The following is a 26,605-nucleotide window of genomic DNA, read 5'->3' on the forward strand; positions in this document are numbered from 1 at the left end:
ATGCCGATTCTCTCAGGAGGCAACAACCAGGACTATAGTAACATTAGCTACGGTTCCTGTAGTTCTTTGAACCATCTTTTTCCCATCTCTGTGGACACCCCTTCTGTCAAAGGGGTTCACTATCAAAGGGCCAGGAGGATTTACCATCCAGATCAGATCTGTACGGTTGACACAAAGAGGGAGATCATCATAAATGTCGGAGGAATCAAATACCTCCTTCCTTGGAGCACCTTAGACAATTTCCCACTGACCCGGCTCAGCAAGCTAAAGTTTTGCAGCAGCTACGATGAAATTATTCAGCTGTGTGATGACTATGATGAAGACACCTGTGAGTTCTTTTTCGACCGGAATCCCAACGCTTTTGGGATGATTGTCAGCTTTCTAGCAGCAGGAAAGCTGATGCTCTTACGAGATATGTGTGCCTTGTCATTCCAGGAGGAGCTGAGATACTGGGGAATTGAGGAATCCAACTTGGAGAAATGCTGCTTCCGAAAACTGTTTCAAAAACTGCAGGAGCTGGCTGAGCTGCACAAGGAGGAAGAGATGCAAACAAGCAAGGAGAACACATGTGTCTTGGTCGAGAGAACCAAATTTGAACAATTTATGAATAATCTCAGGGATATGGTTGAAAATCCTCAGTCAGGACTCCCAGGAAAAGTCTTTGCTTGTCTCTCCATCCTGTTTGTGGCCACCACAGCTATAAGCCTTTGTGTTAGCACAATGCCGGACTTAAGAGCCGAAGAAGATAGGGTAAGTCAGTCCCTTTTTCATTAGTATTACAACCTTCTATAAACCTACTGCAGTGTTATAAGAAGCAAGCCTGTTATTGTTAAACATGCCTAACAAAAAAGATACATGATCCTTGGAGAAAATCCTCAGGACATAATGTCAACATTTGCCTGTATTCATTGTTATGATTGTAAACAGAAATAAACTTTTGAAACTGACTTTGTATCAGTTTCAAAGCCATTTTCAGTCACAAAGAATTAAACAAAATGTATTGCTTGCCAGCCAGAAATAGAGAAAAGGCTTTCAGAATGGAATCAAAGAATTAAGCTCCTACAATCGTTCATGCTGTTCACTTTGTAACACAGCATTTCCCCCACCTCACCTACAACTTAAGAAAGAGTTGTTAACAAAAGTTATTTTATTTGCTGCTAGCCATTAGTCTCACACACTTAGTCATAGCAGTATTTCATCTAGGGAAAGAAATATTTTTTAAAAATAAAGATGCCAGGGAAAATAGCAAGTTGTCTTCTGTTGTGATAACTAGATCAACTCTGATGTAGTCATTATTTTAGGAGACTTGAAATAATTTTTTCTAGAATAATACTCTTACATTTGTTTTGTACAATGATAACACAACAAGATATACAACAATAATACAGACGTGGATTTTCAAACTTTGCCTCCAAAATGGATGGACAAGTTTTGTGTCTGTAGTACTTTGCATCTGGACACACACATAAATTTGCAGGAATTCTCATAAAGACTGGCTGAAATTTTAATTCAATAAGTACATATAAACCTTCTCTAAATACATCTCTCAAAATAATTCATGGCAAATAAATCAAACTTATACCATATGTGGGAGAAATGTTAATGTTTTAAAGATATATCATTCTAATAAGAAAATGGATGGAGTTAAACATTTAATGTGATTTTAAGTATATAACATCCAAACTAACAGTGGATTCTTCCACCTCTTGTATCTACAAACTGCTTTTGAAACTTGTGACAGTTTTCAAAATACTGACGTCAAGATTAAATAAAACAAGCCACAGTCACTTTTTCTCATTGATGCTTTAAAGAATCAATTTCTCGTACATAGTTTACTGAAACCATTTCCACATTTATTGCACAATGTGCTGCATACATTTTATTGTCCGAGTAGTAATTCAGGAAGGCACTGAGTGCAGTCCTATCAAAGATATGCCCTGATATTTGATGTCTTTCAATAAAGATAAGGACGGCACAGAAGACTGGGATTAAAAGAGATTGTTTTCTGCTCTATGTAAGCTTTGCATTTCTACTCACATTGATTCAAAATTTGAATTCCTTCAGTAATTGCTCTGAATATGTAGTAGCCCCCACCCCAAGCTATCACATCTTGAAGTAAAAGTAGTTAAGATGCTTCAGAGCCTTTTCAAAGAAGCAGCTTTAAATACAGAGCATCTTTTTATGGCCATAAGCAAAATGGACATGAAGACTTCTAAGGGAAACATCATTGCCCATTAACGTTGTTTCTAAAAAAGAGCATGATACATATTTATCTCAAATTCAAAACATAAACAAGAAAGCACACCAATGGAGGGGGGGTGGGGAAAGGGAGCAACTGTCCAGAGCCGTGGGCCCTTTAAATCGCTGATGGAGTGCTCTCCAGGCAGCTCCAAGGTCTGGGGTGAGGCATGCCACGGTCCAGGCAACACTGAGGGTGGATTGTCCAGCTCTGCCCCTTTCGACCAATGCCCCGCCCCTTCTGGGAGTTCAGAGTCCTGCCCCTCCCCCCCCCCCCGACCTGTGAGGCTATTGGCTCCTTTGTAAAAAAGAGAACTCTTGCAAAGTATTTCAAAAGAAAAATAAGAAAAAACATAGTGTGTGTTTTGGATCTCAACTAGGTCTAATTTGCCGTATTTAAAAAAATAACTTTATCTTTAGAAGGTAAGAGTTTTGAGCATAGGGATACAAAGGTAGCTAGTAGTAAGATACAGAAGAATCATTTAAGTCAGAGTGTTCTATAAAATATAGCTGTAAATGAGCATAGGGTTTTTTTCTATATAAGCAGTGTTTTAATGTGTAGATACTTTAAAACAGGCCGGCACAACTCGGAAAGCCGCCGAGTTGCATTACTCCAAAGAAAACAGCTGTGGGCCAGAAGTAAGGTTGCCAGATGCTCTCCCAAAAAATACCGAACACGCGGGCTAAAACTCCAACAGCGCCAACCCCAGTGCTGCACGGGGAGTGCGGCGTTCTGACAGCGGACTGTGCTGCGCAAGCGGCCACCCAGCCGAGCAGCGTGCAGGGGGGCCGAGACCTGGGCCGGAAGCCGGAAGGGGCGTGGGACTGCACGCGGGAGTAGGGCGGGGCCAGAGCATGCGTGTGTCCCTGACATCAGGGGAGATGCGCCAGCACAAGAGAGCGCCTCGTTCAAAAGGGGAGTAGAGGAGAGCGGAAGAGAGGAGGGAGGAAATATTATTTCGGAAAGTTGTTGCGGGCTGCTCAGTGAGCCCCTTTGGGCTGCATGCGGCCCACGGGCCATATGTTGTGCAGGCCTGCTTTAAAAATTGGGATTAAGACAGAAAATAATATAGACTCATACATTTATATCTGAAATGGTGAAGTATCTGAGGGAGTCTGCACAGGAATCATAGAAAACTAGAACTAGAAGGGAGGTCGAGAGGTCATGAAGTCCAGTCTCCTGTCCTCATGGCAAGACCAAGCACCATCTAGAGCAGGGGTAGACAAGCCCTAACTTTCAGCTCTTTCAGCCTCCCAACCTGTTGTCACATGTATCTTAGCTAGAGTTTGGCAAAATGGGGCAACATTATCCTTTGCTCAAAGTTAGGGCTGGTCTAGTCTGGGAACTTGTAGCTATATCTCTTAGGGTATGTCTATACTACCTAGCTTGAACTAGGGTGGTAAGGTAGGCAACCAGAGTTGCAAATGAAGCCTGGGATTTGAATTTCCCGGGCTTCATTTGCATAAAGCCAGGCGCCGCCATTTTTAAATGTCCGCTAGTGCAGACTCCGTGCCGCGCGGCTACATGCGGCACGGACTAGGTAGTTCGGACTAGGCTTCCTAGGTAGTTTCACGAGGAGTAATGGTAGCTCGGAGTAGGAAGCCTAGTCCGAACTACCTAGTCCGTGCCGCGTGTAGCCGTGCGGCACGGAGTCCGCACTAGCGGACATTTAAAAATGGCGGCGCCCGGCTTTATGCAAATGAAGCCCGGGAAATTCAAATCCCGGGCTTCATTTGCAACTCTGGTTGCCTACACTACCACCCTAGTTCAAACTAGGGTGGTAGTGTAGACATACCCTTAGAGGTTTGAAAAATCTACACCTTGAAAGATTTAGCTATACCCACCTAATCCTCAGGGTAGACAGCTCTAGGTCAGTGGAAGAATTCCTTTCATCAGCCTCACTACAGTGTCTCAGAAAGTTGGGTTACCTACTCGAATGGGAGAACCCCTGCTGTCAGTGTAAACAGTGTATACAGTCAAACACTACAACACTTCAAGTGTAGACAAGCCCTGAGTCTCAATATCACCTTTAAATTAAATAACTGTGCAAGAGCATTGTAGGGACCAGGGACAAAGATATCAAATCCCATTGTCTGAATCAATTTTAACTAAGACTGGCAAAGCTCTTGAGCATATAAGGGGGTGAACTGACCTGGCTTGTGGAGGAATAGACAGCATGGCCGAATAATTATTTCCCCTCTGTCATTTCTATGAAGCAGTGAACTATCCCTGGACTCTTTTTGAGGCCTCAGAACAGAGTCTTAGCGAGATCTTGGCAAGTAACGTATTCAAAAAACGTTGCTTCTTGGTTGTTGCTGTGACTCATCCGCCCACAAATTGCAACTTTTGTGAATGTATTTGTTATTCAAAATTGTTTCCCGAGTGACTTCAGGAAGGTATGCTTTGCCCAGGGCATGTTCACCAGTATTCTAAGACTCAAGTCCTCCATGTCACTAACCATGCGAGGAGGGGGGCTCATTGCTTCCATCATACTAATAAGAAAGATTTTACCTCTGTTGCCACGCGTACTTCTCCGGGCTCCTTTCGGCATCTCAGCCACACTCCTGGGTGTCAGAATTAGCTGGTCTCCAGTGCCTGAAGAAAGCAAAAAGAGAAGGGAGAATAATACAAAGTGAGCTCTACTTCTGTCAGAGGGTTTGGCTGTCTCGACGCTGTATGCTCTGCAGTAACATCTCCGTCTCGCGCTAGCTAAGTAGCCCAGGAAAGGGCTGCTTGGACAAGTAGAAGAAGAGGTTGCACAACAATTTGCCACCAAAGGGAAAGCGAAAACTCAGGCTCCGTGAGACACTCAGCCAGGTAACAAGCATCTGCATCAGCCAGTTGCCATAGTAACAAGAAAGCGGGAAGGAAGGTGGCCATTTCTACTGAAATCATAGCAACCAGGAGGGAGGATTATCCCAAAGGCACAGATCCCATTTACAGAATAGAAATAAGGAAGAGAAAATTATGGGTCTGTGTTTCCTGTAACCCCCTTCTGACGCATGGCTGAAATGAATACCCTGCTTCATTTTGTATTAGGGCTTGGCCACAGGAACAAAGAATGCATGTCAGTTCCCATGGATATTTCAAGCATAAGAACATAAGAACGGCCATACTGGGTCAGACCAAAGGTCCATCTAGCCCAGTAGCCTGTCTGCCAACAGTAACCAGCACCAGGTGCCCCAGACAGGGTGGACCGAAGACAATGATTAAGCGATTTGTCTCCTGCCATCCCTCTCCAGCCTCTGACAAACAGAGGCCAGGGACACCATTTCTATCCCGTGGCTAATAGCCTTTTATGAACCTAACCTCCATGAAATTATCTAGCTTCTCTTTAAACTCTGTTATAATCCTAGCCTTCACAGCCTCCTCTGGCAAGGAGTTCTACAGGCTGACTACACGCTGTGTGAAGAAGAACTTTCTTTTATTAGTTTTAAACCTGCTCCCCATTAATTTCATTTGGTGTCCTCTAGTTCTTCTATTATGGGAACTAATAAATAACTTTTCTTTGTCTGCCCTCTCCACACCACTCATGATTTTATAGACCTCTATCATATCCCTCCTCAGTCTCCTCTTTTCTAAACTAAAAAGTCCTAGTTGTTTTAACCTCTCTTCATATGGGACCCATTCCAAATCCTTAATCATTTTAGTTGCTTTTTTCTGAACCCTTTCCAAGGCCAAAATATCTTTTTTGAGGTGAGGAGACCACATCTGTACACAGTATTCAAGATATGGGAGTACCATAGTTTTATACTGGGGCAGTAAGATATTCTGTGTCTTATTTTCTATCCCTTTCTTAATCATTCCTAGCATCCTATTTGCCTTTTTGACCACCGCTGCACACTGTGTGGAAGTTTTCAGAGAACTATCCACGATAACTCCAAGATCTCTTTCCTGATTTGTCATAGCCAAATTAGCCCCCACCATACTGTACGTATAGTTGGGGTTATTTTTTTTATGTGCATTACTTTACACTTAATACTTAGACATCACAGTTATAGGCACCTTGGAAATATGAGTGACAGAGAGGACATATAATTGGTATTGTGCATGTATATTATGTAAACCACTGGTTAGTGTTACGAGTCACCCTGTATAGCCAGACCACAAAGGATATGAGTCTGCTACAGCCCCCTAGCTACAGCAAACTGAACCTTTAGCTCAAGCTATAGAGACTCAAACTTTCTGCTGTAGAGGCTCCTGGTTTAATCCATGGCGTATTGGGCAAGACTGAAGCTGTTACAATTGCCCTCGATTTGGAATCAGAAGAAAGAGTATAAAACGGTCTAATGACAAATGGATCATTTGAGCAAAACAGTTAATAAAAGGCACGTGCAATTCTGTAAAGGTCACTCACAGGCATGCAAATATTGTATGTGCACTTTGATCCTGTGGGCTTCTGGAAATTTTGTCCTATTATGTCATTTAGGCACGTGCAAAATGAAATAATCCCAGGAAGTTTAAACACAGAGATGGCACTTCCTTCCCCATGACGGGAAGAGACAGAATTGCACTGCAGATAAGTACATGATATGGAGCATGCATAAAATCCAGACATAAAATTCAGATTCAAAATTGCCCAAGTGAGCAGTGGGTGTTCAGAGAAAGCAGTTAGGCTCAAGCCAATACAGACAGGCCAAGGGTTCAGATCCAGGGTTATAATTTGGACCCAAAGACTTGAGAGCCAGAAAAGTCACCAAAATGGTCATTGCACAGCCATGGCATGATGCTTTCAGCAGGCTGGGGAGATAAACAACCCAGACGACCTGAAGAAAAAGGAGGTGACCAGAATGGAATCCAACCACGGTAGCAGTGCTTGGTGAGGAACAGTGTCTGCTTTGAACTGGATACCAGTGGAAGTTTCTTTTTGAGAGTGAGGGGAATTTTTTTTAGACAATGCTTCAAATTGGGGTCATCCTGTGGGATGCCTACGGAGACAAAAATGCAGCCAAGCCTTTTCCTCATGAAAGAAAAGTAAAGTTCACAAAAGCAGCTCACACAGCTCCCCAGAATGGGCTTGATCCTAGTCCGATGGCCTTAGATGGGGAGTCTCACAAGCCTTCTCACAAGCTTTCCTGCCTGCAGGCAAAGCTGTGCAGCATAAAGGCCCTCAAACCAGCAGGCAAATAAAGAGAGTCTCCAAAGTAGGATTTGGTAATACAGAATTGATTTTTAAACCCATTGGGTATTTTGAGGCCCTGGCTCATAGTATTGGAATGATATGTGAATCACACTGAAAATACCTTAGTTACACCGGACTCCAAAGGGAAGTACAGAGAAAAAAACATGTTGAGCAGTTGAAGGAATGTATCACACATGAAAAAACAATGTATTGACCTTATTGAGAAGGGAAACAAGAAAATTAAGCAAAACCTATTTGTTAATAGCTCCATTATTCAGTCTCCTACCTACAAAAGTACTGCACCTTCTTACACTGAAAGAAGTTTAGGGTCAGGATCATGCTCACCCATATGCAGAATACATAGTTGTATAGGCACCTGAAAATTTGGGACACCCCAAGGTCTCAATGTCCACCTACTCACCTCTTCCTATTGCTGTTCTGTGGCTCTGCTTCCTCTGGAGAGGATCTAGTTATCTTAAAAGTGACAAAGCCTGCCAGACTTATTAGCAGAACAGTGAACCTCCCATAATGAAAGAACTAGGGGTCATCAAATGAAATTAATAGGGAACAGGTTTAAAACAAACAAAAAGAAGTTTTTCTTCATGCAGCGCACGGTCAGCCCATGGAACTCCTTGCCAGAGGACATTGTGAAGACTGGGACTTTAACAGGGTTTTAGAAAGAACTAGTTAAATTCATGGAGGTTAGGTCCATCAATGGCTATTAGTCAGGATGAATAGGAATGGTGTCCCTTGAAGATTCCCTGTTCTATTCACTCCCTCTGGTGCATCTGGCATTGGCCACTGTCGGAAGACAGGACACTGGGCTAAATGGACCTTTAGTCTGACCCAGTCTGGCCATGCTTATGTTTTTATGTAACCTGTGAAAGAGCCATTCGAGTGGTCATGAAGCCACTTAACAGGCATTTGCCAACCCGAGGTCCAGACTGTCCGTTTCTACTTTACAATGTCGGTCAACAGGACCTTAGTTTACAATTTATTTTAAAAATATTTCATTAGTGTGGTGCTGAAGATGATAAAATCACATCTCTAAAAAGATCTCACCCGCACAGCTGCCATTGGGGCACCATTTTAACAGTACTGCATAGAGCTCCATTATTTATTTGTTAATGCCCATGTTAATACAAACCCTATATTAACACTATTGCTATTTACTACCTATATTACCTTACCGCGTTGCTGCCCTGCAGCAAGACCTGAAATCTGTACTAATTTTCACAGTAGTTTTCAGATCTCTGGATTTTTTTTTTTTTAAGCTGAGTTGGGTAGAGATCGCTGGGACATTAGAAAACACTATATTTTTAATAGCCTGTGGTCCTGCAAATCAGGTGAGAGTCTTTCTTTGTATAGGCAGTCACTCTTCTCATTTCACCGCCTCAGTGCTGTAACCATAAATCCAAGGGCCAGAGTGATCCATAACAGGGAGTTTTCAAGTTCTCCCAGAGTGTCGTTTGATTTAACGGAGCGTAGTTTAATTATTCAAACAGCAGCAGCAATGCAGGCACAGTGATTCAGCAGTACCTGCGGCAGTGCGGTCAGATTCCTGCAGCTCCAGATGGGGAACGGCGTCAGAATGGTGCACACGCTGAATGCCCAAATTCTCATTTTCCCGTTAAAGGGTCTCTATTCTTCCCCTCCCATCCCTCCCGTGTCTGAGCTTGGCATAGAGAACGGAGATAGGGACGGAAGAGTCTGTTTTTTAACTTCCTGAATCTGCAATGCCCTAATCCTGGCATGAACTTCAGCAATTTAGAGGTTGATATAATATATGCTATTAGGGTATGTTCGCTGGTGGTCCTTACACCACTTAGGCTATGTCTAGACTACAAGCCTCTTTCAAAAGAGAGCATCTAGACTAAAAGCAGATTTTTCAAAAAAGCAAGCCGCATTTTCAAAGAGAGTCTAAACGCTTTCTTTCAAAAAAGCACAGTTTGCATTCAATAGCGCCTTTTTTCAAAAGAGTACTTTTGAAAAAAGGCATTATTCCTCGTATAATGAGGTTTACCACGATCGAAAAAACTGCCGCATTCTTTCGATTTACTTTCAAAAGAACGCAGCTGCAGTCTAGATGCAGGTGAAGTTTTTTTGCGAAAAAGGCTACTTTTTTTCGAAAAAACCCTGTAGTCTAGACACACCCTTAATGTCTACACTGTACGGCTATTTTGGGACACCGAAGTAGCTACCCTAAATCTACACAAGCCACCCTTTATTTTGAAATATTTTTTGAAACAATGGGCGTGCTTTTTCGCCATCCCGGTAACCCTTGTTGCACAAGGGATAAGGGATGGCACGAAATAGCGCGCTGTTTTGAAATTTGGCACATCTACACAGCATCAAATTTCAAAATAAACTATTTTGAAATAGTTTCAAAATAAGATGCGCAATTTGCTTAGCACAAATTGTGTATCTCATTTCAAGTTTAGGGTGCTGTGTAGATAGAGCAGGCCACAGTCTTGGCCCACCTCTTCCCACACCCAACACAGCTCCTTCCTCTGACATGACCCCTACACTCAGGTGGATGGAACACAAGGGCTGTGTCTAGACTGGCCAGTTTTTCCAGAAAATCAGCTGCTTTTCCAGAAAAACTTGCCAGCTGTCTACCCTGGCTGCTTGAATTTCCGCAAAATCACTGACTTCCTACTGTAAGAAATCAGTGCTTCTTGCGGAAATACTATTCTGCTCCCGTTCAGGCAAAAGTCCCTTTTGCACAAAGCTTTTGCGCAAAAGGGCCCGTGTAGACAGCTCAGATTTGTTTTCTGCAAAAAAGCCCAGATTGTGAAAATGGCAATCGGGGCTTTTTTTGCGGAAAAGCGCGTCTAGATTGGCACGGACACTTTTCCGCAAAAAGTGCTTTTGCGGAAGAGCATCCGTGCCAATCTAGACGCGCTTTTCTGAAAATGCTTTTAACGGAAAACTTTTCCGTTAAAAGCATTTCCGGAAAATCATGCCAGTCTAGACGCAGCCATGGTGCGTGAGTTGATCCATTCAGCTTTATCCTGCTGGGGAAGCTCCCTTCCGCCTCGGGAGTATTCTGCTGTCAAGTTATGGCCAGAATCCAGTCCTTTGTGCTGACATGGGCTGCATGGGGATGCTGAATCTGGCCCCCAAAGCAAGCTGCCTGAGGAAATGAGGTGGCAAGCTCCTATTGTTGCTAAATCCACTGAATTCAGGGCTGAATAAATTTAGTGACCCACAGGCCGGTGCAAATGAAAACAAGAGCAACCCTGTCAGATAACGATCAATCTGTGCAAGGAGGCAGAAGGCAGGTCCTATTCTGCTATGACTCTAATAGCCTACAGCAACAATGCCGTCTGCTCCCATCTGCCGGTGTCTTAGTGGACACTGACCTCAATCCCTGTAATTGCGTGTAAGGCTGAAGGGAGGAAATGGGCAGTAAGAGGACACATTGAAATCGGCCAAACAAAATCTGCCTGTGCCAAGATAAGTTGAGCAGATGTTTGGATGGTGACAGCTTCACCATGCTGCAGTGCTGTGTTGAGCTATGCCCAGAGACTATATTCTAGCAGCCCATGTTAACAGCACATGCTGTAAAGCAAAGCCAACCATTTTCTAGCGCACTCATTCAAGGATAAATATGCAGGCCACTGGACGAATAGTTTTCTGTTCCCTGAGGCTATGTCTACATTACAGGCTTCTTGTGCATGAAGCTTTTTGCGGAAGAGCTCTTCTGCAAAAACTTCTTGTGCAAAAGCACGTCCACGCTACAAAAGTGCATCAGAAAAGCAATGTGCTTTTGCACAAGAGAGTGTCCAGACTGCATGGATACTCTCTCACAAGAAAGCTCTGATTGCCACTAACAGAATGGCCATCGGGGCATCTGTGCGTCTTCCGAGAGGCTGTTTTTGCGCAAAACACCCCTGTTTCCCGTCCACACGCACCTTGTTACGCAAGAGCTCTTGTGCAAAAAGGAGTTATTCCTCGAAAGAGGACTAGCTATGCTGCAAAAACCACTCTGTTCTGTTGATTCACTGTCAATTTTCTTGTGCAAAAACGTGCTTGAGGTGTGGATGCTCCATGGATATTTGCGCAAAACCGGCCGTTTTTGTGTAAAAACCCTGTAGTGTAGACGTACCCTGAGTGACCAGGGCAGAGACGGCTGCAGAGCAATTAAGAGCATGCCTGAAGCAAGAGAAAGACTGGGTAATGAAAACACCTACAGCCCACTTAGGACATGTTGGGGCTAGTTTAAAAGGCTTCCCTTCAGAGAGGGCAGGGGATCTGAGGACTGGGAGTAAGGAGGTACATTGTGGAGGAATAGGAAGGACGTGGTTAGGCACCAGGAAGAGGGGTTGTTTGGGGAAGTGGCTGAGGGAAATGCTGCAACATTGGTAGGGGAGGAAATACTGCTGTGTTGCCACTGCTTTAGGCTCCTTGGGTTCAGGAGAACCTGGAGTAGAGGGTGGGCCCAGGTGCCCCTGAATCCTCTCCATACCACTGAAAAGTCTACCCCTGTTAGGGGAGAGTGGGACTAAATTGCTGTTCACACAGTGAGAGGCCGATAAGAGCAAACACTTCTGTCAGCTTCCCTTACTCCTCGCCAGCATCGACGGGGCACCCTCTGAGTTTGATTTAGCATGCCTTCACTAGACCCACTAAATCAAACTCCAGCAGATTGACTGCAGCAGTTGCAATCTTCCCCATAGTGTAGAGGTGCCCTAACTGCCTAGAAGCACAGGATTCCTCCTTTCCTGCCCCCTGCCCTAGTAAGACCAGAGCCCTGCCATGATAGCTGGTCCCTGTGATATCTAAAAATATAAGCCTAGTCAGGTATTCATTGCTCAAACAACCCAAAACCACTGTCAGCAACACTAACAAGGCTGATGGGCTAACAGAAGTACGGGAGATGTAGGAAAATAATAGCAATTTGCTGTTCTTGTACTTCAGAAAATCAGAAATTTGTCTTATTTATTTTTGTCTTTCAAGTAGCATGTTTCATCCTGCTTCATTAAGCATGAAAACTATTAGTGATTTCCAAGATCCGTTCTGTAACCTGCCTCTGGCTTGAGGTCCCTCACTCAGATGAAGTCCATTATCAATACAGGCAGTCCCCGAGTTACGCGGATCCGACTTATGTCGGATCCGCAGTTACGAACGGGGCCCTCCCTCTCCCTGGTCTCCAGCAGACCAGGGAGAGGAAGCAAAGCGGCGGAACACGCGGGCAGCGGACAGGGCTGTCCGCTGCCCGCGTGCTCCGTGGCTTTGCTCTGCTTTGCTCCCCGTCCCCCTGGTCTGCAGACCAGGGGGACGGGGAGCAAAGCAGAGCAAAGCCACGGAGCCCGAGGGCAGCAGGACAGACACGGCACGTCTGGGCTGTCCCGCTGCCCCCGTGCTCCGCGGCTTTGCTCCGGACGCCTGTGGTACAGCAGCTGGGGCGCTGCCGGTTGGTCCCGTAGCGCCGCTCTGGTCAGTTTCAGCAGCGGCTGAATCAGGACGCCTGGGGCACAGCAGCTTGGGTGCTGCTGGGTTGGTCCAGTAGCACCGAGGAGAGGCGGTGCTACTGGACAAACCCAGCAGCACCCCAGCTGCTCTGCCCCAGGCGTCCCCAAGTCAGCCGCTGCTGAAACTGACCAGTGGCTGACTACAGGAAGCCCCTGTCCCGGATTTCCTGGAATCAGCCGCTGATCAGTTTCAGCAGCAGCTGACTTGGGGATGCTTGGGGTTCTTAAGTTGAATCTGTATGTAAGTCAGAACTGGCATCCAGATTCAGCCGCTGTTGAAACTGATCAGTTTCAGCAGCGGCTGAATCTGGATGCCAGTTCCGACTTACATACAGATTCAACTTAAGAACAAACCTACAGTCCCTATCTTGTACGTAACCCGGGGACTGCCTGTATTTATTTTCTATCCTGGCCTGGGATAGTTTTCTTAGATCAGCTGACATGGAGGTGCACTCTATGTCCCTTTGAATAGACAAGGTGAATTGTCACTATGATTGCAGTAAAACCACTCAACAGAACAGCACAATTTTCCTATAGCAATTAAACTCTATACACTATTCCCTCACAGATAAACCTGGCTGCACTAATTAAGTGTTCATAAGGCGTGAACATAATTAAAAGGCAGACTATCATATCACTGAAGCAACACAAACTGCTCGGAGCTCATTACTAAAAAGGACAGTGTCCAAAATTAGATCAATGTATGTTATAATGAAGAGTCTTGTGTCTGAAGGTCAGACTAATGCAGGATAGTAGTAACAGAAGAAAACTTGTGCAATTGAATATAAAAATACTACCAGCAACCGTCTAACTAATTAAAGAATCAGAGAAACAGACAAAGAAGCACAAGAGGACTTTTATAGTTAATCAGGAATGTGTAGTGCTTCTCCTGAAACTTAAAGTGCCCAGGACTAAGAGACTAATAGAGTGCTAAATTGTCATACACCTTGCCTATCCTTGTATAACATCACACATCTCTTTCCTTATGGCTAGGGTGACCCTGATTTTAATGGGACAGTCTCTATTTAAGCCTTCTTGCAGGTGTGCTGCCTTGGTTTAAAAATGGGCAAATTGTCCTGTATTTTCTGCTCTGATGCTCCCCTTGCTGGTCAGTGGGGGTCAGTGCAGCTGCAGCAGCCTCCTACTTGTGGCTGCAGGTGGAGGTGGACAGGCAGTGGCCAGTTAGGGAGAGCCCGTGTGGGCCTCAGGGTGGGTGGAGAGGCGGGAAGAGGTGTCAGGGAAGAGAGGCAGTCCTGTGCGTGGGGGTCACCTAAACCGCTGAAGCCTCAGGGCTCCTGAGGGACAGATCTTTGATGGGGATGGACCCATCTCTCCTCTCCCCCCGCTCCTAGCCAGGTTGGAGGCAGAAAGCTGGAGCCAGGCAGGACACCTGCTCCTCTGGCTGGTGCCATGGTGCAGGCAGCTGTGCTGTTCCCTCTTCTGCTGCTGGTGCCGGGGGTTGAAGCTGCCTCTCAGCTCCCAGCCCCCTTTTCTCACACAGCCCGTAAGAGCCGCAGGGGTGGGGGACCCAGCTCCATGGCTGGTAGAGCCCTCAAGGAACAGGGACCCCAAGCGAGCCTCCTGACACACAGCCTTTAGCTACTCCAGGCCACACACAGCCCCTAACTGCCCCCCTGCTGCACCCTGAGCTACACCCAGCCACACTCAGCCTGTAGCTACCCCCTCCTGCACCCTCAGCTAAACACCCTGCCCATACACACAGCTCCGAGTTACTCCTTTTTCCATACCCTGAGCTACCCACTAACAGCCCCTAGTTACTCCTCCTTCCACATCTTGAGCTACCCACATACAGCCCCTAGCTACTCCTCTTTCCACACCCTGAGCTACCCCTCTCTGTCTTCAAACTTTCTGTGCTGAGTCCCCCCACTGCTTTGAGTTATAATTTTTGGCTGTGCTTTTCCCCTGCTACAACTAAGACAGACTGGGTGGCCTGCTGGGGTGAAGCTGAGTGGAGGTAGCCCTGCCTCCCCAGACCTGCCATATGGACCTGCCTGTTGTCCCCTGCCCCAAAATAGAAGTCATACTGCACCTAACCCTGAGCACCCTGCCCCAAGCCCAGACCCTCCCCCCCCCCCCCATGGTCCCTTTTCCCTCACTGTGTCCTGGATTTTTATAGCATGTTGGGGGGCTACTACATCGTCCATTGATTGCCATGGAACTTGCATTCGAACAGTTTTGCCAAGTGTCCCAGATTCCTCATAGGGAAATATGATCACCCTGCTTATGGTAGAAGGTCATAATAAAATTGAAGAAGTTTCCAGCCAAGTTTTATAGACACGGGGGGAGGAGGGGGAAATCAGCCACATATGTAATGTACACCACTGTTCACAAAGGCATTGACAAGGTCCCTCGCCAAAGGCTCTTAAGCAAACTAAGCTCTCATGGATCTGTAATTGATTAAAAGAAAGGAACAAAAGGGCAGCATTGAATGGACAGTTTTCATTATAGCAAAAGGTGAATCGTGAGGTGCCACAAGTCTCTAAGGTGCAGACATGTGCTTTACAAAATATTCATGAATGATCTGGAAAAGGGGATGACAGGGAGGTGGCAAAATTTGCAGATGATACAAAATTACTTAAGAGAGTTAGCTCCAGAACAGATCATGAAGAGTTAAGAGGAATCTCATTCACTTGGGCGACCAGGCAACCAAATAGCAAAAGGAATTTGATGTTTCTAAATGCAAAGTAGTGCACACCGGAAAAAACAACCCCTCCATACATAATTATGGGTCTAAATTAGCTGTTGCCACTCTGGAAAGAGATTTTATAATCATCATGGATAGTTTTCTGAAAACATGTGAACATGTTCTGAAAACATGTGTTCAATATCTTCATCAATGATGTAGATATTGGGATAGAGAGTACGCTTATTAAGTTTGCAGATGATACCAAACTGGGTGGGGTTGCAACTTCTTTGAAGGATAGGGACATAATTCAAAATGACCTTAGCAAGTTAGAGAAATGGTCAGAGGTAAACAGGATGAAATTTAATAAAGAGCAATGCAAAGTGCTCCACTTAGGAAGGAACAATCAGTTCCATACATACAAGATGGGAAGCGACTGTCTAGGAAGGAGCATGGCGGAAAGGGATCTAGGGGTCATAGTGGACCACAAGTTGAATATGAGTCAACAATGTGATGCTGCTGCAAAAAAAGCAAATATGATTCTAGGTTGTATCAACAGGTGTGTTGTAAGCAAAACTCGTGAAGTCATTCTGCCGCTCTACTCTGCACTAGTTAGGCCTCAGCTGGAGTACTGTGTCCAGTTCTGGGCGCCACATTTCAAGAAAGATGTGGAGAAAGTGGAAAGGGTACAGAGAAGAGTGACAAGAATGATTAAAGGTCTAGAGAACATGACCTATGAAGCCAGGCTTCATGAACTGGGCTTGTTTAGCTTGGAAAAAAGAAGATTAAGGGGGGACATGATAGCGGTTTTCAAATATCTAAAAGGGTGTCACAAGGAGGAAGGAGAAAATTTGTTCCTCTTGGTTTCTGAGGACAGGACAAGGAGTAATGGGCTTAAAGTGCAGCAAGGGAGGTTTAGATTAGACATTAGGAAAAAATTCCTAACTGTCAGGGTGGTCAAATATTGGAATAAATTGCCAAGGGAGGTGGTGGAATCTCCCTCTCTGGGGATATTTAAGAACAGGTTAGATAGACATCTGTCAGGGATGGTGTAGACAGATCCTGGTCCTGCCTTTAGGGCGGGGGGTTGGACTTGATGACCTCTCGAGGTCCCTTCCAGTCCTATGATTCTATAAGAATGGCCACACTGGGTCAAACCAAAGGTCCATCTAACCCAGTGTCCTGTCTTCCAACAGGGGCCAATGCCAGGTGCCCCAGAGGGAGTGAACAGAACAGGTAATCAACAAGTGAACCATCCCCGGTCATCAATTTTCAGCCTCTGACAAACAGAGGCTAGGAACACCATACCATCCTGTCTAATAAATATTGATGGACCTATCATCCATGAATGTATCTACTTCCTTTACGTCTGCTCAATGTACAGTAGGGCTGTGTCTAGACTGGCAAGTTTTTCCGCAAAAGCAGCTGCTCTTGTGGAAAAACTTGCCAGCTGTCTACACTGGCCGCTTGAATATCTGCAGGAACACTGACTTACTACTGTAAGAAATCAGTGCTTCTTGCAGAAATACTATGCTGCTCCCGTTCGGGCAAAAGTCCTTTTGCGCAAAGCTTTTGCACAAAAGGGCCAGTGTAGACAGCTCAGATTTGTTTTGCACAAAAAAGCACCAATTGCGAAAATGGCGATCGGGGCTTTTTTGCGCAAAAGTGCGTCTAGATTGGCACGGACGCTTTTCTGCAAAAAGTGCTTTTGCAGAAAAGCGTCCGTGCCAATCTAGACGCTCTTTTCCGAAAATGCTTTTAACGGAAAACTTTTCCGTTAAAAGCATTTGCGGAAAATCATGCCAGTCTAGAGGTAGCCTAGCAGTTTAAAAAAGTTAATAACATGTTAGGAACCACATGGAAAAGAATAGATAATAAAACAGAAAATATAATGCCACTGTATACATCTCTGGTGTATACACTGTATATACTGTATACACCCTGAATACTATATGTGGTTCTGGCTGCCCCATCTCAAAAAGATATATTAGAGTGAGAAAAGGTGCGGCTAAGGGCCACACAGTGATCAGGGGTATGGGAATGCTTCCATACAAGCAGATTTAAAAGACTAGAAATGAGCAGCTTAGAAACGAGACAACTAAGGAGGATACATTTTCCTGTTTTGATCATTCCCTTGTGAGAATCTGGTATCAGTGTCTGTCAGATGATATAATACTGAGCTAGGTGGACCATTGGGCTGGTCTAGTAGGGCCATTCTTGTGTTCTTAAAAAAAGTTTTATTATCTTTTCTCAGGCCCCTCAACTAATTAAAACAGGGAGCTCAATTGCTAAAGGCTGTTCCGGCTATTTAACTCTTTCACCATCACCACAGTCACCTCACTTTTATAGCCCCATGGTCTCTCATGTGACTGGTAAGGGTCTGGGTTAACACAAAAGTACTGGGCGTGTGATACATTTTTCTCCCTCGATACAAACCAAAGTACTGTAATTGGTGGCCACTATAAATACTGTAACACGTGAAATCTTCTATTCTTTAACAAAGAATCTCTGCAAGGTATGACTACTTCATGTGGAACTAGGAAGCTGTTCCTCTATCCATTACACACACATTGCTGCACAAATTCTTGTCCTATGGTCAGGTCAGTGATTTAATCGAGTAGCCCATCACCAACCAAACTAGTTCCTGATGCTTTAAAGAAACGTGTAAGAAGCCCTGCACTTGGCAGTTATAGAGTAACTCATCCATGAAACAAAAATTCTTCCTACCCCCCATTAGTCAGAGTTTGGTTTATGCCCTGAAGCAGGAGAGTTTATAACACTTAGAATCATAGGGTTGGAAGAGACCTCAGGAAGCTATCAAGTCCTACCCCCTGCTAAAAGCAGAACCAACCCCAACTAAATCATCTTAGTCAGGTCTTTGTCAAGCCAGGACTTAAAAACCTCTAGGAATGGAGATTCCACCACCTCCCTTAGTAAACCTTTCCAGTGCTTCCCCACCCTCCTGGGCTGTGTCTACATTGGCACCCCTTTCCGGAAAAGGGATGCTAATGTAGACTTCAGAATTGCAAATTCCGCGGGGGATTTAAATATCCCCTGCGGCATTTGCATTTACATGGCCACCGCTTTTTTCCGGCTTGGGGATAAGCCGGAGAAAAGCGCCAGTCTAGACGTGATTCTCCGGAAAATAAGCCCTTTTTCGGAGGATTTCTTGAAAGTAGGAATAAGAAATCCTCCGAAAAAGGGCTTATTTTCCGGAGAATCACGTCTAGACTGGCGCTTTTCTCCGGCTTATCCCCAAGCCGGAAAAAAGTGGCGGCCATGTAAATGCAAATGCCGCGGGGGATATTTAAATCCCCCGCGGAATTTGCAATTCTGAAGTCTACATTAGCATCCCTTTTCCGGAAAGGGGTGCCAATGTAGACACAGCCCTAGTGAAATAGTTTTTCCTAATATCCAACCTAGACCTCCCCCACCATAACTTGAGACCATTGCTCCTTTTTCTGCCATCTGTCACCAATGAGAACCGCCTCTCTGTGTCGTCTTTGGAACCCTTCTTCAGGAAGTTGAAGGCTGCTCTCAAATCCCCCCTCACTCTTCACTTCTGTAGACTAAATAAGCCCAAATCCCTCAGCCTCTCCTCATAAGTCATGTGCTCCAACCTCCTAATCATTTTTGTTGCCCTTTATTTATTATTTTAGTATTTTCAGCTATGACTCTGGTTCTCCTGATTTGTAGGCATGTTCATTAACTGTACATATTGGAAGTACCTCTATTTTTAAAAACTTTGTAATAACAGTTCGCTCTAAAGCACAGGGGAAACTAGAAATTTGTCATCATTTCCCTTGTCTTGTGCTACCTAAAAACTGACATTTTACTTAATCTACCCAACAGGAGACTCATCTGTGCATCTTTTACCATTTCATAGTGCAGGACCATCGGGATGTGTCATTTACCATGCTCTCTAGGTACCAATCAGAAGCACAATGTGAGATGCTTTGAGAAAGTCACTGGCAGGAGCTGAAATTGCCTCAGATACCCAATTCCTAATTTTTCCATCCAACATCTGTTGCTTTAGAATTTGGATGTTAACCTTGATCTAATGAGAAATTGAGGAATCAGATCGTCAGCCACTAAACCCTAGAAAGATTGATAGTAGGGAAGAAAATTATGTAAAAAACATGCACACACACACACACATACACAGAGTCTCTGGGTAAAATTATTTTCCTATTGAAGTCAATGGGATCACGTCTATGCTACACGGAAGATCGACCTTGCTGCAGTCAATCTTCCAGGATTCAATTTAGCAGGTGTAGTGTAGTCCTGCCACATAGAACTCAAAGGGCATCCATGTCGGTGCCAGTACTTCTGCTCCTCACGAGGAGTTAGGGAAGCCAACAGAAGCATTTGCTTTCCCGCTGCGTGGACAGCACGGAAACGTGATGTAAGATACATCGACTCCAGCTACATAATTTACATAGCTGCAGTTGTGTATCTTACTTCGACCTTTCCATGTAGTATAGACCAGGTCTGGGAGTGTTGGTATTAACTTCAATAGGGTCATGAGTCTATCCTGTGTTTCTAGGTAGCTAGTGGGACAGATTTTATTCTCAGGAACCATATAATGTGTATTCATTTTACACCTTTTTGTGCATTTGCCCATAGGACTTTTTGGCAGCTCTGCTATATAAATTGGCTAAACAAGTAACCAATCATTTTTATTGCAAGAGACTGAAGCAGGGAAGGGGCACTTTCATCACAGTGATAGGGATTGGATTTTATTATTATTTTATATTATTTGTCTATCTTTTTTGTTCTGCTAGAGATGAAGGGCTGCAGGTTTTACAATACACATATGATTTCTCATCTATTCATTGCAAGTACATTAGAAATAGAAGGAGAGTGTTCAGGTAAGGTAGCACCCTCACACATATATGTAGGCTACGTCTAGACTGGCATGATTTTCCGGAAATGCTTTTAACGGAAAAGTTTTCCATTAAGCATTTTCGGAAAAGAGCGTCTAGATTGGCACGGATACTTTTCCACAAAAGCACTTTTTGCGGAAAAGCGTCCATGGCCAATCTAGACGCACTTTTGCACAAAAAAGCCCTGATCGCCATTTTCGCGATCGGGGCTTTTTTGCGCAAAACAAATCTCAGCTGTCTACACTGGCCTTTTTGTGCAAAAGTTTTGCACAAAAGGGACTTTTGCCCGAATGGGAGCAGCTTAATATTTCCGCAAAAAGCACTGATTTCTTACAGTTGTAAGTCAGTGTTCTTGCGGAAATTCAAGCGGTCAGGGTAGACAGCTGGCAAGTTTTTCCGGAGAAGCAGATGATTTTCCGGAAAAATTGGCCAGTCTAGACACAGCCTTTATGTGGGCCATCTCAGATACGTAATAGCAGAAATAAAAAAAGATTTCCTTTCCTAATATGTCCCAGTAGAAGGCTCTTTCCCACTGAAACTGGGATTTAGTAAATTTGAGAAGATGATCATTCAAATTTCAAGGGAAAGGAGCAGAGGTTTTTACTGTCTGATGAGCTGGGGCCAGGGAGAGAAGGTAACAAAAGGTCTGAGGTGAAATAAATGAATCCATTCTGAAGAAATTGTACCTCAAATTTCACCTCTCAATTCAGGAGGCAGCTTCAACCATTTTGTTTAATGGCTAAAATTTTTGTCCAAAAGACTCCTTTCCCTGTTGTTTCCTGGAAGGGGAGACTCATGAAGGCTGAGGGGCCTGACAGAGAGATGTGGCATCTCAAAAGAAGCACATTGCTGGAATGTTTCATTGTATCTTCGATAACCTCCCTCCATGTGGCACATGAGCCCATATGTACAAAGCTAAATGAAGTAGTTGATGTTCCTGTATTTAGCCCAGTTAGCAAAAATTTTAAATCGCGCCTGAAAATAATGAATAATTCACAAGTCAAGTCGTTGGAGTGACCACAGGCAGACAGTACAGACTGTGCTGAAAGAATAATTTACATCTTGGAAAAACTCTGCATACTGTGACTGCTGATTATAAGCAATTACATCAAGCCAACTCAGCAACTCTTCACACGTAATGTGCAGCCCATTGAAGTCCATGGCACTGACTTCAATGGGGCTAACATCTCACCCTCTATGAATAAAGCAAAGGGTGCTGTTTCCTCATTATCTTTCACAGGGCTTGCTTTCACTATTCAGTCCTGAAGCTAGAGATAAAACCCAAACTGCTTGTTCTAGAGCCAAGCATCAGGACACCTCCCCCAAGGGCAATCTCAGAGCAGGCAGCTGAAGGGAGGAAAGTTCTGTGATCTATTCCTCACTAAGTTCCTTCCAAAGTCAAGTCACACGCGTAGCTCTGAAGCTCGGAATCGCTGCCGCTGCCGCTGCCCGCTCTGGCTGGACGGTGCCCTTAAGACACGTGCTAGGATGCTGTGTCTCCCCTGGGCTCTGGGAATGGAAGCCTGCTGCTCAGAAAAAGCACAAGGCTTCCTCTTTCCCCCCAGCCCATTGAAGAAGCAGGCCCACAGGGCTACCTGTTCGCTCATGATCCTTTTCTGAAGATGGTCTGTCTCTCTCTCCCTGATGTTGAGGGGTGTTGCCAGGGAGCTGTCTTTGAGCACAGGAATGCAGTTGTGAACATAAGAACACAAGAATGGCCATACTGGGTCAGACCAAAGGTCCTTCTAGCCCAGTATCCTGTCTGCCGACAGTGGCCAATGCCAGTTGCCCCCGAGAGAGTGAACAGAACAAGTAACCATCATGACATCCCTCTCTTATCATCCATTTCCAGCCTCTGAAAACAGAGGCTAGGGACACCATTCCTACCCATCCTGGCTAATAAATATCGATGGACCTAACCTCCTTGAATTTACCTTGTTCTTTTTTGAACCCTGTTAAAGTCCTGGCCTTTACAACATCCTCTGGCAAGGAGTTCCACAGGTTGACTTTGTGCTGTGTGAAGAAAACATTCCTTTTGGTTTTTTTTAAACTTTCTATCTATTAATTTCATTTGGTGAGCCCTAGTTCTTATGTTATGGGAACAAATAATAACTTTGCCTATAGTTGGATCTTGTGTAAAGGAAATGAAGACTCTTTGGAGATTCTCCAGGCCTTTCCACACCCACAAAAGGCCAGCCACAATCTATCCCTGAAAGCAGATTTTTCAGTAGCTAAAATTAGCTAAAATTATTGCTCCTCATCATCCCCTCGCTGCTTTCCTGTGTCCATAATTATAGCCTCCCTGGCAATCTAATTAGTGTAATCCCAGCATGAAATTTCAATGGAGGATGAGAGAAGTATTTTACTAACCCATCACTCCTGCTCTCATTTATTAAACCTCCTGGATTTATGGGAGAAAAAATTGAATTCTTATCCCTCGCAAGGACTGCACAGCTAATGCATTTGAGATGCCTTCCTTCTGAATATCTATTCAGCGAGGAAAAATGTGTGGCCCCTGCTTCAAAGCCCATTGCTGATTTGCTCCCTCACAGTTACATCGTCTTGGTGTGAAACTATATGAGTGACCATGTCTTAATTGGCAGCAGGTTTAAAAGAAACAAAAGGAAGTTTTTCTTCATGCAGTGTGCAATCAATCTGAGGAACTCCTTGCCAGAGGATGTTATGAAAACTGGGACTTTAACAGGGTTCAAAAAAGAACTAGATGCATTCATGGAGGGTAGGTCTATCAATGGCTGTTAGCCACGATGGGTAAAAATGGTGTCCCTAGCCTCTGTCAGAGTCTGGGAATGGGTGACAAGAGAGGGATCACTTGATGATTCCCTGTTCTGTTCTTTACCTCTGCAGGCATTTGGCATTGGCCACTGTCAGAAAACAGGCTACTAGGCTAGATAGACCTTTGGTCTGACCCACTATGGCCGTTCTTATGTCTTTTGAGTCTTTGTCACAATGGTGGTTTTCCAGAGGTTTATTAACAATATTTAAAGGAACATTCCAGTGTTAGTCAAACATCAAGAACAAGTATCATATTAATTTAATATCCCAAGGTGTAGGATTTTAAGGTGTTAATCTGTAGGACAGGTGGACCATATTTTAAGGCAAGAACAAATCAGGGATACTATGAAGCATTAGAGAGACAGAGCACAATCCAGACCCAGATCCTTAGAGATATTTAGGCACTTAAATGGCATGGAAATACCTGCCAGGATCTGAATATTGCTGATTATTATCTAGTTTAGCTTCAGTGTGCTATGGCCCAGTGAATTCTAACAACGTGGACACTGGTGGGCCAGAAGGCCGATTTATACCAGCCAAGGCTCTGACATACTATATCCAACGCCACCACTGGATGGTTCTCTGATCTTCTGGACATTGCCCAGTAGATCCAACATTTGGCTAAATTATCACTTAGATAACGTGATGTTTTTATCCAGTTCCTAAGTGACTGAGGGGATGGGAATGGCAAGCTGGGTTTGACTCTTGCCTTCAAGTAGAGCAAATCGTGGGAAGTAACATTTTTAGGCTCAGCCTGGGACAAAAGAAACAGTTAGACAAACATCAGTTGCCCTGGACTGTGATGAATTCACTGTCTCGATGTAGTGGTTCAGAAGGTAGCACTAGTATTATGTAGCCTCAGTGCTAGACAGAAAACTCTGTTAGTATGCTACACCTGCTGGATGGGTGAGTTTTATTTCACTTTCCTTTTGGTTTTTGCATCCACAGGAAGAAAAGATGTGGTTCATACTAGGACACAACGAGGGCCAAGGTCTAAATGACCTAGTAGGTCTTCATCTCTTAACTATTTTCCTTCATTACATTAAACGACCCAATATGCTGGTCATCCCACTGCTCCATCACCAGCTAGTTCCACCAGTCAGAACTGGTGTCCAGCCTGCAAAAGCGTCTCTCCACCATGGGGTGCGGCTGCAAGGGCCTTGCTCCCACACACTGGCAGAGGTTCTCAAGGATGAGCTCTGAGTCGAGCTCATGCAGGGCCATGATGGCAGCCTGCAGAAACTGCTGCAGAAACTGCAGCTTGGGGCCATTGCATGCCCAGAGGCTCCATGGCAAGGAATTCTGAGGTGTCCTAAAGCAGGGCAACCAGAGCACGCACGGCAAATGCTTTGCTGTCCCTCCAAGAGGTAGGCAAGGAAGCAGAAGAGGCTGATAAACTGCTGTCCAAGGGGGTCAAGAACGCACCTCAGATAGCCTTAGACAGCAGCACTCAGAAGCAAATGCTGACCTAATGCCCTACCTGAACTGGTTCTGGGTGGCCTTAAATACGAGATAGCGTCCACACTGATTGGATGCTATCTTCTGAAATAGCACATCGCTATTTCATTGCGCTTTTTGTGCGTGGATGCTCTCTTTCGAAATAAGCTTTTCCAGAAGAGCTCTTCGGGAAAAGCTTATTCCAAAAGAAGCTTGCAGTCTAGACGTACCCTAATTACGGTTAAGTTTACTTCTGTGCAGATTCATGTACCATTTAAGTCTCAACTAAATTCTATTTTCAGGGCTTAACGTATGATGTAAAGAGTCCATAGGCCTTGTGCTGAGCCTTTCCACAAAGATAAATTTCATCCAAGTAAAATTAACACACATGCCAGCTCACTCAAAGAGCGTTTCAACTGCTTTTTGAGGGTACGTCTAAACTACATGCCTCCGCCAACGGAGGCATGTAGATTAGTTTATTCGAAAAAGGGAAATGAAGCCGCGATTTAAATAATCGCCGCTTCATTTACATTTAAATGGCTGCCACGCTGAGCCTACAAACAGCTGATCAGCTGTTTGTCGGCAGATCAGGGCAGTCTGGACGCGCCGCAGTTGACAAGGAAGCCTTTGTCGATCGGTGCAGGTAAACCTGGTTTCACGAGGCATACCTGCGCCAGTTGACAAAGGCTTCCTTGTCGACTGCAGCGCGTCCAGACTGCCCCGATCTGCCGACAAACAGCTGGTCGGCAGAGCGGGGCAGCCATTTAAATTTAAATGAAGCCGTGATTATTTAAATCGCAGCTTCATTTCCCTATGCTGATCTGTCTAATCTACATGCCTCCGTCGACGGAGGCATGTAGTCTCGACACATCCTGAGTGACATGGCTGCTGTAGAAGTAGCTATTTGCTGGGTTTGTTTCCCCCCCCCCCCATCACTATGCCCACAGGATACATATTTCTGCTTCTCTAATGATTTCTGATATCAGTTCAGGGATTGCTCATTTATTTGACCTTCTGTTTGTTTTGCACCAGGGTGAATGTTCTCAGAAGTGCTATTACATCTTTGTCATCGAGACCATCTGCGTGGCCTGGTTCTCGCTGGAGCTCTGCCTCCGATTCATTCAGGCGGAGAGCAAGTGTGAGTTCTTCAAAGGGCCCCTGAACATCATTGATTTCTTGGCTATTTCACCCTATTATGTTTCCCTCATAGTGGTTGATGATGAGCCAAGTGAGGAGGCCGAGAGGCCAAGCAGCAACTCATATCTGGAGAAGATCGGACTGGTGCTACGAGTCTTACGTGCCTTGAGGATCTTGTATGTAATGCGTCTTGCCAGGCACTCCTTAGGCCTGCAGACTTTGGGGCTCACAGTTCGAAGGTGCACCCGTGAATTTGGCCTGCTTTTGCTCTTCTTGTGTGTAGCGGTCACCCTGTTTTCTCCCCTGGTCTACTTGGCTGAGAATGAATCTGGGAAGGTCCTTGAATTTACAAGCATTCCTGCCTCCTACTGGTGGGCTATTATCTCAATGACCACGGTGGGATATGGAGATATGGTCCCAAGAAGTGTCCCAGGCCAGATGGTGGCTCTGAGTAGCATCCTCAGTGGGATTCTAATTATGGCTTTCCCAGCCACCTCAATCTTCCACACTTTCTCCCATTCCTATTCAGAGCTGAGAAGACAACATGAAAAATTACAGTCCCGGCTAACCAGGCTAAAAAACACGAATCACTCCGGTGAAATGGATATCTTCAATGAGACAGACAGCTTGATTTCTGAGGCGCCAATGTCACCAATGAAGTACATTTACACAGGAAACTAAGCCTTGCTGCAAAATATCTCGGAGTACATGAACAAAGCGAAACAACAACGTGGGTGACTTACCATTTGCAATGCAATTCCTGAAATGGGTGTAATAAATTGGCCAAGCCAAATGGAGTCTTACAATACATCACTCTGGAGTTACTGGCTTGAAGAAAGTCAAAGGTCAGGGGTTATTCATCACCCAATA

The 26,605-nt window shown here is 44.8% G+C and overlaps 1 protein-coding gene and 1 long non-coding RNA gene across 2 annotated transcripts in view; one reads left to right on the forward strand and one right to left on the reverse strand.

Annotated features, from left to right (window-relative positions):
• LOC142831048 (uncharacterized) overlaps positions 1-5,388 on the reverse strand; it is a 44,166-nt gene extending 38,778 nt beyond the window's left edge. The window contains exon 1 of the long non-coding RNA XR_012906644.1: positions 4,751-5,388. This is a non-coding gene — a long non-coding RNA (uncharacterized LOC142831048). The remainder of the gene's footprint in view (positions 1-4,750) is intronic.
• Positions 1-26,605, forward strand: KCNG4 (potassium voltage-gated channel modifier subfamily G member 4). The gene is made up of 2 exons (XM_075939985.1): positions 1-750; positions 25,631-26,605. The coding sequence occupies exons 1-2, from the start codon at positions 1-3 to the stop codon at positions 26,414-26,416; spliced, it is 1,536 nt and encodes a 511-aa protein (XP_075796100.1). The 3' UTR covers positions 26,417-26,605.

Source organism: Pelodiscus sinensis, chromosome 12 (genome assembly GCF_049634645.1).
Source record: "Pelodiscus sinensis isolate JC-2024 chromosome 12, ASM4963464v1, whole genome shotgun sequence".
NCBI classification, from domain to species: domain Eukaryota; kingdom Metazoa; phylum Chordata; order Testudines; family Trionychidae; genus Pelodiscus; species Pelodiscus sinensis.

Bases quoted from the DNA above. Each gene is read 5' to 3' on its own strand.
- KCNG4 (XM_075939985.1), top strand. From the start codon at position 1: ATGCCGATTCTCTCAGGAGGCAACAACCAGGACTATAGTAACATTAGC. The intron at 751-25,630 runs GTAAGTCAGTCC...GTTTTGCACCAG, and splicing joins TAAGAGCCGAAGAAGATAGG to GGTGAATGTTCTCAGAAGTG.